This window comes from Camelus dromedarius, chromosome 8 (genome assembly GCF_036321535.1).
Source record: "Camelus dromedarius isolate mCamDro1 chromosome 8, mCamDro1.pat, whole genome shotgun sequence".
NCBI classification, from domain to species: domain Eukaryota; kingdom Metazoa; phylum Chordata; class Mammalia; order Artiodactyla; family Camelidae; genus Camelus; species Camelus dromedarius.
The window spans coordinates 75,740,220-75,757,195 of record NC_087443.1 but is presented as its reverse complement, the minus strand read 5'-3'; the positions used below and the strand labels follow the sequence as shown (position 1 = coordinate 75,757,195).

At 46.1% G+C, this 16,976-nt stretch overlaps 2 protein-coding genes across 6 annotated transcripts in view; both read right to left on the bottom strand.

The window, feature by feature from the left end:
- Positions 1-8,458, bottom strand: part of BUB3 (BUB3 mitotic checkpoint protein) — a 49,006-nt gene extending 40,548 nt beyond the window's left edge. For 3 of the 5 annotated variants that reach the window (XM_031461935.2, XM_010976032.3, XM_031461940.2), the window contains exons 1-7: positions 8,367-8,458; positions 7,715-7,909; positions 7,081-7,150; positions 5,158-5,309; positions 2,477-2,635; positions 583-760; positions 106-322 (exon numbers count right to left, since the gene is read on the bottom strand). In XM_031461935.2, the coding sequence (XP_031317795.1) occupies positions 106-322; positions 583-760; positions 2,477-2,635; positions 5,158-5,309; positions 7,081-7,150; positions 7,715-7,909 (971 nt within the window). In that variant the 5' untranslated portion in view covers positions 8,367-8,458. Of the gene's footprint in view, positions 1-105; positions 323-582; positions 761-2,476; positions 2,636-5,157; positions 5,310-7,080; positions 7,151-7,714; positions 8,008-8,366 lie in introns of all 5 variants that reach the window. The other 2 variants (XM_031461936.2, XM_031461937.2) reach the window with 2 other exon arrangements.
- A 3,684-nt stretch (positions 8,459-12,142) lies between these two features.
- The window catches only part of HMX2 (H6 family homeobox 2), an 8,367-nt gene continuing 3,533 nt past the window's right edge, over positions 12,143-16,976 (bottom strand). The window contains exons 2-3 of the mRNA XM_031461934.2: positions 14,152-14,420; positions 12,143-13,239 (exon numbers count right to left, since the gene is read on the bottom strand). Coding sequence (XP_031317794.1) covers positions 12,686-13,239; positions 14,152-14,419 — 822 coding nt within the window. The 5' untranslated portion in view covers position 14,420 and the 3' untranslated portion in view covers positions 12,143-12,685. The remainder of the gene's footprint in view (positions 13,240-14,151; positions 14,421-16,976) is intronic.

Genomic DNA, 16,976 nt, shown 5'->3' with positions numbered 1-16,976 from the left:
GTAATATCGAGCAGGCATCAACAGTGCTATTCATGAATTTAGAAAAATTAATAAATCCTGGGTTGAATGCAAGAAAAGGCTCAAATACAGGTGAAGCATACTCACTTGGGCTTTGTTTCTGCATCTGTCACTTGGCGAATGAAGATACCATCTTCGGGATGTTCCGTGTCATCCATTTCATACATATATGATGATGCTATTGCAAGTGTAGTCCCATCATTACTGAAGGCAAGGGATGCAATGCTGGTGGGGTACCGATGGAACTGGCACAGTCGCTTTTTGTTAAATGGATCCCAAATATTTACAAATCCGTCAGAACCACCTGCAAGTAATTACAAAGGAGTCAAAATGGTTCTTTAAAGCAGATACAGAAGCAACCATTATCGTAACAGTTGATTTCAAAGGTCACAAAAGTTTCACTTTCCCCAAGAAGTACTACATCAGATTTTCTTCCCTTAAATATCATAAAAAGCAAGCACAATTTTTTTAAAACTCTGTCCAAGTATAAATGTGCAGTGTTCAACTGATAGCAAAATGATGTTATCTTAACAAGCAGATGTAAGTTAGCATGCTATACTTTACCTGTGGCAAAGGTATTGTGGATGTTATGAAAAGAAATGGCATTGACTGGGTAAATCTGCTCAATATTATTTTCTTTTAGTCTGTGACACTTGAAGGCATACTTCTTCTTCTGTACCTCAGGGCTTGGGTCCAAGTACTCAACAGCCACTCGGCCTTCAATAGAGCTTAGTACATAACCCTACCAAAGGGGAATCAGAGGACAAAAATGGTAATTCCAGCTTCCAAAACAAGGCATGAATTCCTAAATTCAACCCACACTAAAGAAAAATGACTATTTTTGAAATGAAAAGAGAATACAACTAGATTTTAACCAAGTGTTTAAGCTGTGCTAATACAGGTAAGATCATTCCAAAAGTTTAAGAACACTTATACCTATTTAAAATAAAAATAAAAATAAGGCTAACATCACTTGTTTTCTTCATTCTACCAGTACCCTGCACATTGCAATCAAAAAATGTCTAGTTATTTTGTCAAACCTCAACAAGAATTTTAAAATGTTTCAGTATCATTTATTTGTTGTCCTGTCCAAAGGCGGAGTCAAATTCGTTTCATCAGTTGGAACATATTATTCTTTGTTCTATGCCTCCTCACCTCTAGCAACCCTAAGAATTGTGTCTCCTTCAGTGGGGGTGTATCAACAACTCAAATCAACTGGAAAACCAGCTGTCTATCTCAGTCATCCTGCCTCCTGCATTTAACTACAGCAAGTTGAGTTTGCACACAAACAACACAGATTATCAGCAATGTTCAAAAGTGGTTTATAATTTCAAACCTTTCCTCATCTTTCCTTGAAATAACATGTCAAACAAAATAAGAGATGGTAAATATAAAAATCTATGTTTTCTTTTTTTTTTTAATTCTTCAAGGTACAGAAAAAGCTTTATTCCTGAAAAACTATTTATGGAGGGAAAAAACATCAGTATGTTACTTTTAGTTAAACTTCCATTATAAACTGGAGATAAACTCTGACAGAAAACTTTAGATCTAAGATGTAATAATATTCATAAATGCAAGCATATTTTAATCAGAAACTTAAATCTCTAAAGTTTCCCATAACTGTGATTCCTTATCTTCCATGGAAACTTACAGTATCCTGAGAAAAAGAGCTGTGATCACCATGTGAGGTACTAGCCTTTTGAGATAAAGGGCTGAGAATAACTGACATAACTGCTTCAAGCTGCACAAGCCCTGAAGGGCAGCCGTAAGATTCCAAAGAGATCTGATGTCTTTAATGACTTCTCCTCATGTAAGATTCCTATAGCAGCTGACCCCGCCACCAACTCCCCTTCGAACTTTAAGGATTTGGCGGGGGAAAGGGGCACACTAATAAACTGTCATCTCATTTAGGAATGATGATGGAAGACTGACCCACTCCGTTCATCAAGAGGTAGTCATTATATGAGGGACAATGCCTCTGTAACACCAGCAGCATTCTTTAAAAAAAAAAAATCTAAGTTCTACTATCACACTGGCTAAAGAACTCTATTAGCATTAGGGTTAACGAAGAGGGGGATAAAGGGAATTCCAAATTCCGTAATCCTAAATTGTCAGATGTAAATTTGAATTCATTGGTTTATAAATTAAAATACCTGCAAAACTCTCTTTGATTACTGCATACCTGTCACGTATCCTGGACTAGGATCACTAAGGAATCAGAAAACCTCTATTCAAACCACTGGCAGATTACTTAACCCCTCTTCACATCAAAGCCTTCTGTAAAATTGAGTTAACATACTACCTTTTAACACAAGGCTGTCGAAAATACACCTAACAGTAGATTCTAAATCACTGCTCAAAAAAGGACACAAAGCTTTAAAAGGCAGTAACTAAATCACTATTACACAGTAAGATCATATTATTTTCAAATTCCAAAAGTGTTGGGGGGGGTCAGTACCTGCTTGTTTGGAAATGCTCGGATGCAGCGCGTCTGGTACTTCAGGCTGGACTCCCGGCGCTGCTGCACGTAGCCCATGTTCCGTAAGTCCCACACCAACACCCTACGGCCTGCAGTGCCCACAATCAGCCGGTCTCCAGACACTGAGAGGGTATACACCTTTCAAGAAAGACCAAAACTTGCTAAAAATCATCTACTTGCCTAAAAATGGCATTTGGCCCCAAAATAAAGTCCATCAATCATGAAACCATAAAAAAGTTACTTAATCAGGTTCAAAGACAGTTAAATACAGTTATACAAACCAAGTAACCAGCAAAAAACAATAAACCCAATATATTCTTAACACTTAACCATGTATCACATTAATGTACGTTCGAATTAATTCTCTCAAAACATCTTTGAAGACAATTCTGTTACTAAAACAAATTATTAAATAATTTTTACAGCCCTCTTATTTCATTTAGTGACAACATAAAAGTGTAAAAAAAAACACACTCAAAAAGGAAACAATAAAGGCATAAAAACAACTCAAGACATCTTTCAATGGGCTTCTGGCTTTTCATAAAACAATCATTTTCAAAGTTATTTTTCTATGACCACCTTTTGGAATGAGATTTCATGTTCTAACTCTAAAAAGCTTGACTTTCCCAGCTGTCACGCTGAATAAACAGGCCTTTCCAGGAAGAATGGGAGAGACAGCTCTCATTAATTAGCTGCTTAGGTGCTTTTGGTGGCATACGAACTCAAAATTAAAAGACAAGGATAGTGGTCTGGCATATGACAAAGCAAATTATTGTGCCCTGACGTCATACTAAACACTCAAGACATAGCGATCTTAAGGGAAAATTTAAAAAACATTTTATCCCCTAAAAGCATCTATTTTTTTTCTCATAATTCTTCTTCTTCAATATTAAAACAACTTCCACAAAAAATTCCTTCACAATAAATCACAAAATTTCCTGCAAGCAAGCATTTAAAGTGACTTATTTTCAAACAGTATTTGGGGACTGAATACAATAGCAAATTCATGAAAATGGCGGCAAAATGTATTTTCCTGATCACGTTAAATCATTTTTTTATAACTAGACTTCAAGTATATAATTGCACTCTGATCATTACTTTCAATTAATAAGCAACTCTAATTTAATCTAATTTAATATTTTAAAACCTGAAGAATCACTATAAAAAATGAAGAAGCCCCATGATATGTAAGACACCTCTTTAACATTCAGTAATTAAACCATATGGTTAATAATCACTAATATGTTAACTCCATACTACCAGCCAAAAATAAAAAATTAGGTTTAACAATGTAACGACCTGATAGCCTCTTCAATCTGGCCTTAAAGTTCAACAACTAATCTGACCAAGAGAAAAACAAGGAATTTAAAAGATTCAAAATAGTAGGTTTAATGTAAGAGTATTTAAATAAGAAAAATATTAAGATTTACCACATTTTAGTCAGAAAACATGATGTTGGCAGAAAAACAGAAATTAACCTAAGATATATGAAACACCGAATTTAAAAAACACAGAATCCAGAAAGAGATCAATTTATAACAGTACAATCAAAATGGGAATTTTTTCTTAAATCTTTACTATACAGGTGACACACAAGCTTCTAACAGTGCTTTCTATCCCCATGGATCGTAAATCAAGTAAAAACACTGTCATGCTACTGACTAGGTATATACATTTATCAAAGACAGTATTAAAAAAAGTGACATAATGAACCTTGCTGAACCAATAAGCAGCTTGATTCAGTGTGGCTGTCCATTACATGATATTCTGTCAGCAATTTATCACAGCTCTTAACATGTTACATACAACCATAAATCAAAACTAGAAACAATGCAATTATTTTATTCTGAACAAAGGTCTTGCCAGGAGTAGATTCGACTGTGATGTGACAAAAATAATGGCTCTTTGGATGCACTACAGTATATAATGATGGCTAACAGGAACTGAATAGTGTATTTACACTGAGGAAATAGACTCAAGTGAGGAATACTTTTAAACTGCTAAAACAATCAATCTTTAAAATTAACTACCACCTGATAAAGTCTGATGAGGATACAGCCAAGAATGCTCAATTACACTTTCACTGTACAGATCAAAAGGTTAGAATAATACACAAAGTTTCAGCTTTAAGAAGCCTCGTTCACTTGAGCCTTCAAACTACGTGTCAGTTTTTAAAATAAAAAAATGGTAAAAGTCAGAGAACACAGGACACCTTTTTTCACTAAATTTCAAATGATAACCCTTTCCACCCTCTTAACAGTCAACTCAAAAGAAACCTCAGGTCATAAGAGAAAATGAGTGATGCTCTATCCCACTTCCTGGCTCAGGCACGTCAAACCCAATTTAAGGCAATTGAACAGTCTTTGCTAAACGACTTCTCTGAGAAGTTGTTTCTAGGTTCTGGGATTTAAAGCATTAACAATACACGTAAGTGGGTTTATTTAAATTAGTGCTATCCAGTACAAATGTGACAGCTGACAGAAAAAAGTTGACCAAAATACCAAAACTAATTGTCCTTCACATCAAAATACTTCTAATTTAGTTGAGTTTGAAATAGACTCATCAACTCTCAACCTTTAAATTCAACATCACATTCAAACATTTATTATGTCAAATCACCCCAAGGACCATAATTCCCGTTATGTATATAAAGAGCCTACCTTTTCAGGCTGAGAGAAGGTCCCAGCATTACAAGGGGTTCTGGGATCCCACAATTTAACTGTCTGATCCCAACTCCCAGTAACCATCACATTCACTTCTGGACAATATTCAACACATCTGATAGGGGCATCATGGGTTCCAACAAGATTTTCTGTAGGGAAAAAACAAACCAACAAACAACGTCTAGCTTTACTAAACAAAGATTCCTCAAGTGAACAACAGAAGGAAACATTCATTCTACTGTAATGAATCTGTTTCCACCAACTCGATAGAAATATCTACACAAAGAAAATTTCTCCATGACTACAAAAAGTCATCCATTCATTTCTATTCACCTTACAGGGCATAGTTTGATTCACTGGCATGGTACATACCAAAGGCTGACTTGAATTTCAGACTACAGTAGGTGGCATATCTGTTATTTTCCTCACTTAATTCTAGATTCCTTCAAATCAGGAATCCTGTTTATCTCTATAGTTCTGACTGTATCTACTGCATGTACCGATACATGGTAAGTACTCAAGAAATACCTGTTGAATGAAAAAAATGAGTGGAGAACTCTGGTCATATGGATCTGGATAAAACTTATTGCATTAGGCTGAGGTTACCACTTATTTAAATGGTAACAGGATTATTTGAGAGCTGCAGATGAGGAAGGTAGGGAGTTTTATGATTAATTCCCTTGGTTTTCAGGGTGGGTCAAATTTCCAATACACAATTTCTCTCCTTTCAATTTCAACTCTCCACATTATCTCATTCATTTATTCAATTAATATCTACCGATGTCTACTGACGTCCCAGAATTTATACTACTTGCTAAGGATACCACAAAGAGCAATATGGGGTCCTGACCCTCAAATAGGAAAACTACCTGTTTAAAAATGTACTTAAGAAAAAAAAAGCATCTCATAAAGTTCAGCAATGGACCTTCTGAGAATAAACAGCTAACCCCCTTACTTATGGTCTCCAGCATCAAAAGTCTTTGTTGGCTTTACAGTGTTTTTTTTTCTCCCAAGTTTTTAAACAAATACGACCTAAACCTGGAAGCTAACTTACTATGTAGAATAAGCTATGCGCAAACACAATCAAACATCTGCAGTTATAAGTTACAAGACAAAATGGCTTTCATGCAAAAGCCTCTTCTGCCTCAGTTCTTTTTTCCCTTGACGAGCTACTGTGTCTATCCTCTATCCAACCTCCCACCGTCCAACTCATCCTCATTTAGTCATATTTCTGTGCCTTGTCATGTCTTTCAAGTACATCTCTATCTAATGTGTGCATATAACAAACAAAACAGAACAAAAAACTCCACTAGAGAGCTCTGTGTATTTGGGTTCCACTCCAATCTCTGCTCTGCTCCAAAGTCACCATAAAAATGTGGGTAAGTCATTTCATATCTCTAAGAAATTAACTAATAGAAAATGTGTCATCTTGTTATTCATCTAATAAATGCAACTGAAAGTATACTCTATGCTAATCAATTATACAAGCAGGGTTAACACGGTACCCAGAAGGATAGGCTATTTTATAATGTTATATTTTTAAAAACCTGTTTTTCTTCAGTCTAAACTAAATTTCCTTCTGAAAAGAGAACTCTGAAACATCAGCACTCTCCTGGAAATCCTACTGAAAGGCACACCACTGCAGGATCCAGTCCACTTTTGAGGACAAGGGAAAGGGCAAATACTTAAGTGCTACTCCTTTGCATGGAGATCACAATGAGTTTTACTGACAAAATGCACGCATATTTTGTGATCTTAACTTAATGGTATCATTTAAACAAAAAGTCCTGAATTCAAGCCACTTTTATATGTAAGCAACTGAGGAACCAAGCAATTCAGAAACTACTCTTCCTAAATAAACATTTATAAGTAAGCACTAGCTAAGAAAACAATAAACAGGTAAAAATGTGACTATGTTACCTTGATCAGTGTTCAAATCATGCATTTTCAACTGATGGTCTAATCCCCCACTCCAGGCATGCGTTGGATCCTACAAAATGAAGTTTCAAGTCATTTAAAACTTAGAGCTTTACAAAGTGTTTTAAAACTCCTGTTTCTAAAGCCAACTGTTCAGTTTATGCTTAGGGCTCAGCTATGCACCGTAAACAAACAAAAAACACAGAAAATAAAGCAAATAAGTGGCCAAGGAAACTACTATGTCAGCAAATAAGGAAGAACTGTTCACCACATTGGCTGTGAGTAAACAGGCATTCCCATTCACTAGCAAACCAACCTTTCTTTCAGTCAGGCAGCCAAATTTTACTGTCTTGTGAGTTTCAAATACATTATGTCCAGAAAGTTTGCAGGGTTATTCCATTAGAATCCAAGGGGAGACTGAATTTCCGACGTTTGCACGTCCCCAGAGTCAAAACACAAACAAAACAAAACAAAACCCAAAAAACAGTACCTGGGGCTCAAGGTAAGTGGTGGGGGTGGGGAGCTGTCCAAATATCTCCACCGACAAAACCCGCTGCCCAACGCTGGAAAAGGGACGCTTCTAACAAGTGATATTGTAAAGTAAAAAGGGGGCGGCACGGAAACGGGAAACACCTACGTAGAAGGCGCAGTCCAGGACGGCGCCGGTGTGCTGGTACTTGAGCCGCATGGAGTTGGCCGGCACATCGTAGAGGCGCACGGACGTGTCCCACGAGGAGACCAACAGGAACTGGGAGGTGTTGGGGCTGAACTTCACCGAGGAGATGCCGTCCTCGGGTGGCTGGTTCAGCTTGAACTCGTTAGAACCGGTCATCTACGGAACAAGCGCCCAGTGAGAGTCCCCAAGGGTCCAGGGTCGGGGTGCGAGACTGGCAGATGGCCGGGTAGTGGGGGGACACGTGGACGAGGGACCTAGGAAAGGCCGGAGACACGGCCTCTGAGCCTGCGGAAAGCCGGCGCGCCCGCCACGGTCGGGCCTCACCCCCCCCCCCCGGCCCCACCGCAGCCGCCGCTCCTCCTAAGTGCCCCAACCGGCCCGGCCCGCGCCGCCACACCCCCGACTCCAGCCTCCAGTCTGGCCTGCCGCATCCCTCCCTGCCGCGGGCTCCTGCACCCCGGCCTCTCCCCTGAGGCCTGGCGCCCCAGAGGCTCCTAAAATAAAGGAAAAGTAATAGAAGCGAAACCGGTTCCTGGCCGACGGCTCCGCCAGCTCCAGGCCCGGGGAAATCCCTAAAGAAGCCGCTTCTGCGCCCGGTCGCTTTTCCCGCTACCTTGGGTTTCCCTCAGAAGCAACTTCGCGGACGCTCACCGACGCTGGCCTCCGCCTAGTTTCCCTCGCCGCACTCGCGGGCCCGGCGAAGGGGGCGGAGAGGAAGCTCCAGCCTATGCCTGCTATTGGCTGATTTCAAACGCCAACGTCTCAGTCTAGGCAGCTGATTGGCCCGCCGGGAGGCCGTGCGTCGGTCAACCCAGGCAACCAGTTCCGGCTCAAAGGCTAACCGCCACTTTTCCGATCACGTGGCCTCGTTTCACCAGCCGGCTGAGGACCCACTCTGGTACTGGACGAGTAAAAACTACAACTCCCAAAGAGCACCGCGCCAGGGCTGCGATACGCCCTCTCCCTCCCGTGTGCAGCACGCTGGGAAATGTAGTCTCGCTGGAGCTGACGCCCTCTGCCTGTCATCTGAACAGTGGGCGGGAAAGATGCTCTCACCAACTCGACTCGGGGCCCCTCCCATCACAGTTAATCTCTCAGACACAAGAACCCATTTTGGTGAGTACTTTCATAGAGCTAAATTATTCTCTCTTTCACTGGACGTGCATATGCCCCTGAAGTTAACCAAAATTGGAGAGAAGGAAATATTTGCTCTAATCAATTGGCTATTCTGCCCTACTTTTTTCTCATTTTCCTGGAGTTTCCACCTATGAACTAGGCTCTCACGTTTCCCAATGTTGTAAGATCTACTGACCTCAGAGAAACTCGTTCTAATTTATGCTATGCTTTATCTCTTCATTCCAGGTTTCTGCAAACATTTATTGAGCACCTAGTGCGTGCTAGGCCTGGTGAGAGGCTGGGAAGATGCATTAATCAGACTAGTTCTTGCACCTGAGGAACTCTTTGTCCAGAAGATTGGACAGACTGGGAAACAAATAATTACTTTGCAGTGTGTTAAAAGCTCAAAAGCTTCTTTTAGACATATGTTCAAGCGGGGTCCTAAAAATGACAGCCACAAGCTTCTCCCCTTCTACCTCAACCCCACCCCAACAACTCCCTAGACTTGGCAGGTTCAGTTTACTCTACTTTCTGTTACTAGAATCCTCCATAAATAGATTCAAGAAGGTTGCTTCCATAATGAGAAATAATTTAATCTTCATGAAAGAAAAGTGACTCACTCTTGAGTATCAAAACTTCACTGAAAATTTTCAGTTTACCAGTGCTATAACCTCTTTTTCACTGCCTTTTGTGGAAAAAAATCTTATTTTATTACGTGACTTTGTATGAAGTGAGAGGAAATTGTTGAGGTTAAAATGTTTAATTGTTAAGGTACACTGATAGAAAGTGTTGTTGGTCCTTATGCATTCATCTACACTGACTCACTTGCACTTCTTTTTATGAATCTTGACACAGTGAACACACAGCAACCACCCTTCTGCCCAGTATATTGATGCTATTCCTGCTAAAAGGACAGATTCTTGCCCTCCCTCCTCACCAGTCCTCATACGTGGTTCTCTATCTTTTCTTTTTCAACAACTTAATGGCTAGGTTAAGAATTTTAAAGTGCAGTGCCTTGCTTCCATTCTAATTTTGGCTAAATAATTTTATCTCCAAATAATTTTATTTGGTTCCCTCCCCCAGTTGTTTATTTAATTCTACTAGTGTTTCGAGATTCTGAGCATGAATTATCCGCTAATAAAATCTAAGTGTATTTCATTATCCAGTGTGTGCATGATTCAGTCCCTCTGGGCATGCAGTTGCAGCCGGACTCAATTTGAGTTTTAAGAAACCTCAATCTTTTAAATCCAGTTTAGAGCCTAAAGGAGGCTGATGATTTTGCTGATTATTCAAATGAATTGACAGTCTTGAGATAGGAAATCTGGCCACAATGGAGTCTTGAACAACATTTTAAATTCAAATACAAAGTCGTGTGTGTGTGTGTGTGTGTGTGTGTGTGTGTGTGTGTGTGTGTGTGTGTGTATGAAAGTTACCTGTAAGAAAGAGCAATTCCTCAAAACTAATCACACTGTTGGATCACCTTTGATGGTTAATTCTTGGATTAGTAAAAATGTGAAATACCCACTATATGACAAACAAAAAAAGGGTCATCCCTAACATCTTAAGGGCAAAATCACTCTGCTATTAAGTGACTACAGGAAACCAGTTCCTATAAAAGACATAAGCCCAAAAGGATATAGTGACCCAATATTGTTAAAACCGTCATCTCTTTCAAAAAAAAAAAAAGTAATGTATTGAAATGCAGACAAAAATGATATGGATAAAATATTCCTATACAAGTAGTTCCTTGAAGGCAATTTCTGCATGGAATATTCAAATAGCAACTTGAGAGGAAAACAAAATGTTAAAGCAGGTCATCTGGAAAGAGAGAACTTCATTGAAATAAAATATGTGTACCAAATGAATCAGAAGAAAACAGATCCACTGTCACTTGTTTTCTCTGACTATCCCATATCTAGCATAGCTTAGCAAGTACTAGGGCTCAGTAAATACTGAATTGAACTAAACTGAAATGAAATAAACGCAGTTGTCCATATAGTATTGGCACTGTGTTCTTGTATCATACTTCTAATGTCATCTTGAAATACGAAATTTAATGTGAGAAGAAAAAAAATATGACCTCAAAATGGACAAGACTCCGGCATTTTAGACTTAATACTGCGAGTCACATACGCGGTTTACAGATACCCTGCATATTTTCACAACATGCAGATAATTTCCGTGCCTCTCGGCCCAAAAAGAGAGGTCTATCATGCAAATGTTTCTCTTCTAGCAGAGGAAATCGGGCTCTCAGCGCTGCTGACTCCCGCACCTTTGCACCAACTAAGGGGCAGTCCGGTGCCGGGGGCAGGAGGACCCGGGAGCTCGCCCCACGTGACACCGAACCGCCCGGCTCCTCTAAATGCAGGCTATCTTTTCCGACGTTTTACAAGAAACAGGTGTCTGCGATCTAATACTGCGAGACTCTGCGATTTGCATGGCACTCGCGCGCGTCTATTCTCTGGGTGCCGCCCCCTCCCAGCCAGGGTTGCAGCCGCAGGTGTTGGGGTGCGGAAGTCCTTGAGCGCGCAGACTGCGCACCAAAGTTCCATTCAGTGCCAGGGGCCACGTGCTTGCCCGCGATCCGGCCACTTAGCGACTCAAATGCAAACAATAAACAACAAAACTGTGGGGAGGAGCCTATGCCTCCCGCGCTTCCTTTGCCTAGTCTCTGGCCTCATCCCTCCTCAGCCGAAGTGCCGCCTTTCCGCGCCCAGTTCCCAGGCAGCGCGGGGCGCCCAACTGTGCCACAGGCTCGACAACTGTGACCGGCTGCCTGCCTGTCGCGCCAGGCCGAGGGACTAGCAAAGCGGGCTCTATATCTGGTCCAGGCTGCGCCTTTCCACCTCCCCTGCGCCCTCCGAGAGGAGGCTCATTTCACAGGTTAAACCACGTCTCTCGGCGCCCTGCTGCGGCCAAGCCCAAGGCGCTCCCAGTGCTGGAAAGAAGATCGTTCAGGGAGGCAACCAATTTAGCAGTGAGGCCTGCTACCCATCAGTCTGTGCCTCTCGGTGCAGGCTCAGAAGCTGGATTACGGCCATGGTGCGCCTGAGCCCGCGCCGGGACTATGGGCACTAGCCAGTGGAAGGGGGTGCGGCTCCAGTACACGTGCCACCTAGGCAGGGCCCAGGTCCGGACCTTTAACCTCTGACCCCCGCCCCACCTTCCACGTGGAGCAAGACAGACCTCTTCTGACACACGCCTGCAAACCCTTCCACGAAAAATCGAGAAAACCTGCGCGTTAGCAGAACAACCAATTCCACCAAAGTTAGCAACGATGCTTAAATTTTTTATTTTTTTCTCTTTAAAAATATTTACAGATCTGAAATCTCCCACCCTCCTTTCACCCCTACCCGTCCTCGGGACAAAGGAAACGAAAAGGGGCGTTGAGATCATTGTTCGAAACAGCCAGGGACTGGCTTGGCCGGCCGTGTGTGCATGTGCTTATATACAGGTGTATATATGGGAAAGAGGAGTGTACCTGGCTTGGTGTTTTTCTGATTTCTTTTTCCCAACCACTCAGTATCGATCTGGCGGAGACTCCTTTTCCCACCACCACCCAAGAACATCCCCTCCAAAATGGTTTTCAAAACGTATTGGTTTGTTTTGGGTAGAGAGCAGATGATCTGGCTGGAGGAATGCCGATAAATATCGAAATAATCAAAAACAAAAAGTAGGGCAGAGGCCATAAATAAGAGATAATGAATACACATGGTGTATTTCGTAATATTTCTGGAAACACGCCGCCCCGCTCCGGAGGGGGTCAGCCAGCTGGCGCGGAGCTGGCGGGCGAGCGGCGCGGGGCCCGCGGGCGGCTCAGTAATCGAGCTTGTTGTAGAGATTGTAGAGAGGTAAGGCCGAGAGGTTGCTGCCCGGGTAGTAGAGAGGCGCGGGGAAGGCGAGCGAACGCGGCACCGGTACTCGCAGCAGAGAGCTGTCCCGGAACACCAGCGGCATTCCCACCAGAGTCTGCGCCGACGCGTGCGCCATGTTGGCCGCCTCCAGCTCGGCCGAGAGCTGCCGCTTCCACTTGTTGCGGCGATTCTGGAACCAAGTCTTGACCTGGGTTTCGGTGAGCTGCAGGCTGGAGGCAAGGCAGGCGCGCTCCGAGCTGCTCAGGTAGCGCTTCATGTCGAAGGTGGACTCGAGCTGGTACACCTGGCTGCGCGAGAAGACCGTGCGCGTCTTCTTCTTGGCCGCGCCCGCCTGCCGCTCGGCGCCGCCGTCCCGCGGCCGCTCTGGCCCCGGCGAAGGCGAGCCCGCGGGCAAGAGCCTCTCTTTCTCTTCCTTAAAGTCCGGGTGCGAAGAAGAAAGGAAAGGCGTGCGCTCCGAGCTCGCTGGCCCTGCGCCTCCGCTGCCCTTGGGGGTACCTGGGGAGTGAGAACAGGAAGGCCATGGAGTTGGGGAGCCTCAGAGACCCTCAGCTCTCGCAGGGACCAGGGGGTTGGCAGGCGCCAGCAGCCTTGATCCCATCTTCCTTGGTCCCAACCCCTTCCTCTTCTCCCTCTGGTTTAAACCCAAAGCCCAGCACCCGGTCTTTGAACAGCAACAGGAGAGGGACCCAGTTACTTTGAGTCTAAGGTCTCTGCTCTCAGCTTCGGGAAAGGACATGTGGTAACAGGGGGAGGAGGTTTGGAGGGGGAACATTAGCATGATTTTAAAACGTGATTTTGCCTTGTAATAACAGAGCTGGAAGAGTTCCCCAAGCTTTATAGGGTGGCATCATTTCACAGGCCGTTTGTTCGGAAAAACACGCTAAGGACTAACGCGGGGCTCCCCTTGGTCAGATGTTGTAAAGAGGAACCATCTCTGAAAGGCACCATTGTCAATCATCTTGGAGTGCTAAATCATTCCGAGGAGGAGAGAGAGGGAGAGGTCGAGAGACGGAGCGAGAGAGCGAGAGAAGGAAAAGACGCTGAAAGAGAATGCGGTAGAGACAGCTCAGATCCGACTTCTAGACCTCGTGTGCAGAAAGTATCAGATGTGTATAGGGATACTGAGGGCAGAGCCATGTGTGCGGCCGGCCCTGTGCCCAACCCACGATGGTACACTCTCCCTCCAACCCAACCTCCCCAACACCGCGCCGCGCGACATCTGTGTTCCCGGTTTCTTCCCGAGCGCCCACCGGGCGGGAGAGTCAGCACAGAGCGCGTCACCTCGCCTCGGCCCCGGACCGCGCGCGGCCGCGACTCTGGCCAGAGGGGGTCTGACACGAGAGCCCAGGCACAGCTTCCCTCCCCTAGAGCTTGCTCGCGGCCAACCCGGCGGCGTGAGATCCTTACCCAGGCAAGGAAAGGGGATGGGGGGATGGTGCTTGGGGCCCGGCTCCTTGGGGCCATGCAGGTCTGGGCAGAAGCAGGCGGGTGCCTTCCAGCCGTCGTCCGGCTCCTCCTCCTCCGAGGACACGGACAGGCTACGCTTCCTGGCCGGCCAGCCGGCGGGCTCCCGTGGCGCCTCAGAGGGGCCCCCGCCCAGGATGGACTGAATGGTGAAGCTGGAGACGCCGCTGGCCGCCGGACACCCCTTGCCCGCATCTTCCTTGCTGCCCATCCTGGGTTCATAAGAAATCGGAGGAAACCAAGAACTCCCTTTAGAGACGATCTGGGTGTAAGGTGGTGCAGGCAGGCAGGCAGGCGGGGGAGGGGGGGGGAGGGGAGCCAGGGGGAGGGGGCGGCGAAGCTGGTGAGGCGTCCCCTCCGTGAGGGGACACGCGGGCACGGGACGACTGCGCCGGGGTCCCTGCGCAGCCGATTCTGGGTGCGCCCGCCTAGCCCCGGCGCGAATGCCCTTTCCTTGCCCGCCAGCTCGCCGGGTCTCCCGCGGCGCGGAGGTGGCGCGGCCTTATTTGCATAGAGGTTACCCGGACGCGGCCAATCGCAGCGCCGCCGAGCGGCCCCGGAAAATTTCAAAAAGCCCAAGCTCGGTACGCAGAGCCTGTACTCCCCGGAGCGCGCGAAGAGCCCGTAGGGCATCTACTGTGTCCAGCCAGGGATAGCGTGGACCGAAAGCAGCATAGCTCTTCCACACAGTTTCCTAGCCTCTGTGTTGACTCTGATCGCTGGGACCCCGGTCCTCTCGAGGAGCAGGGGCAGTTCTAGGCTCAGAACTGGAGTGGCCCGATGCCTCCCTTAGGCGACTGGTCCTCTCACCCTCTGAAGGGCTCACACAGGCTGCTCCACGACACTCCCTCAGCCTCTCACCTCTTCCAGCCTGGAAAGGCAAGCAGGGCTTGTACCCCTCAAACCGCTGCGCCTGGTGCGGGAGGCTGGGGAGGGGGCAGGGTGGGATTTTGGAGCGTGTGCCTCAGAACTGATGCTCTTCCAGGGAGCTTAACTGGAAGGGCTGGGAGCAGACAACTTCTACCCTTCCGATTCTACAGACTCCACCCCTGCCACTGGCCCAACAAGGCCGCATGATCGTTGAGGGCGGGGGAGAGAAGCCCTAGATCTTCTTTGACGAGATAAGGGGTCCAGTCCCAGTACCACCATTTACACGCTGCGTGAACTTGGACAAGCCAAGTCCCAATCAGAGCCTCACTGCCTTCATGTGTGATACGAACTCCTCATTTAGCATCCCCTCCCCTTCGCCTCTTAGGTAGGAATGAATAAGCACCGGAAAAATGTAGAAACACTAGGAGCTCATAGTAGGTACACTGTAAACCTTTGCTGCATAGCCCAAGGCCCTCCCTCTTGTTCCATAAGTGACTCTCGTTTTCAGGCAAATATTGGAGGTCAGGGAATTGCTGCAAAAGTAGAAAAGTTTCCGCTCCGGAAAGGAGAGGAGAAGGAGGTGAGGACCGGGACATAGTGTGAGAATTAGGCAAAGTCTATTCAAATGACTAGGTGACCTTGGACAGGATACTTAAACTTTGAGTTTCGGTTTACTCGTTCCTAAAATTGGGGGAAGAAGCGACGATTACCTCGCAGAAGCTGTATAAGGTCAAAGTGCCCAACTTTGAACCCCGCCTGCGGTAGGCGCTCAGCGAACCATACTTCTCTCCCTCGTCCTCACGGCTCCCTCAAAGCCCTGGCTCTCACCCCTTTAATTCTCGGATCAGCTGTTACCGGATGTAGAACCCGCCCCGGAGCCGGCAAAACGTTTCAGGGGAAAAGTTATCTATATAAGCTTCGAGGAACCGAAGTCGTGAGGCAAGTCCCAAGGGACCCAGGCAACCCCACTCCCTGGGTCTGCAGCCTCGGGATCGCTTGACCAAATGATCCAGGGAGCCCTGACCCTAGAGTGCCCCCCCAATGCAGCCAAGGGTAAAGGAGACTCTGGAATCAGGCCCCACCAATGTCCAGACGCTGCACCATGACAGTGCAGTTCCCTCCTTGCCCGCGCCGCGCCCGGGTTATTGAGTAAAGCGCTTATAATATCATTAGCCGCGGTGAGTTACCGACTGCAGTCCTGCCCGTAGCAGAGCCTCTCCCTACTTAACTCCTCGAAGGGCTCGTTAATGGGCTAATTGATTAGGAGTCGGTGGCGCAGCCGGGGCAGCCGCGGGGGCGGGGGCCAGAGGCTGCGCGCCACGGCCCGGGAGGCCGGCGAGGGGCAGGTGCCGGCCTCCGTTACCGCATTAACCTCTTAAGGGCTCGGCGGCGGGGTCGAGACACATTACAAATGGTCAGCTTTAATCATGGTGTCAGCTCATTAACCCGGAAGGACCCGGTGCTGAAATACAATTTGTGCGTCCTCCTCTGCGCGGCCGCCGCACCGGCTCCCGGGCCGCGTCTCAGCCCGTCCCGCGAGCTCCCGCATGGTTGGGGGGTAGAAGGAAGGATCCTGGAAACAAACACCCGACTTGTTACCGGCCTGCGACCTCTCCGGGTACCGCAACCACCCTGAGTGGGCGCTGTCTCCCAGCCTGGCTGAGGCGACTCTGCAGAAAATTGGCCAACCCAGAGAGCTGAGCTTGCCCTCCGCTGGGGAAGAAAGAGTTGGGGGATGAGGGAGGGTGTTGGTTGAACTCTTCTGAGCGAGTAAATTGATGCCGGCAACCTGGAATATTCCGAGAGCGTCCGATCATTCTTCACTTTAATTCTCACTGCAAACCTGTGGTACATATCTTTACCCCTAATGTACAGATGGGGAAACTGAGGCTCAGGTT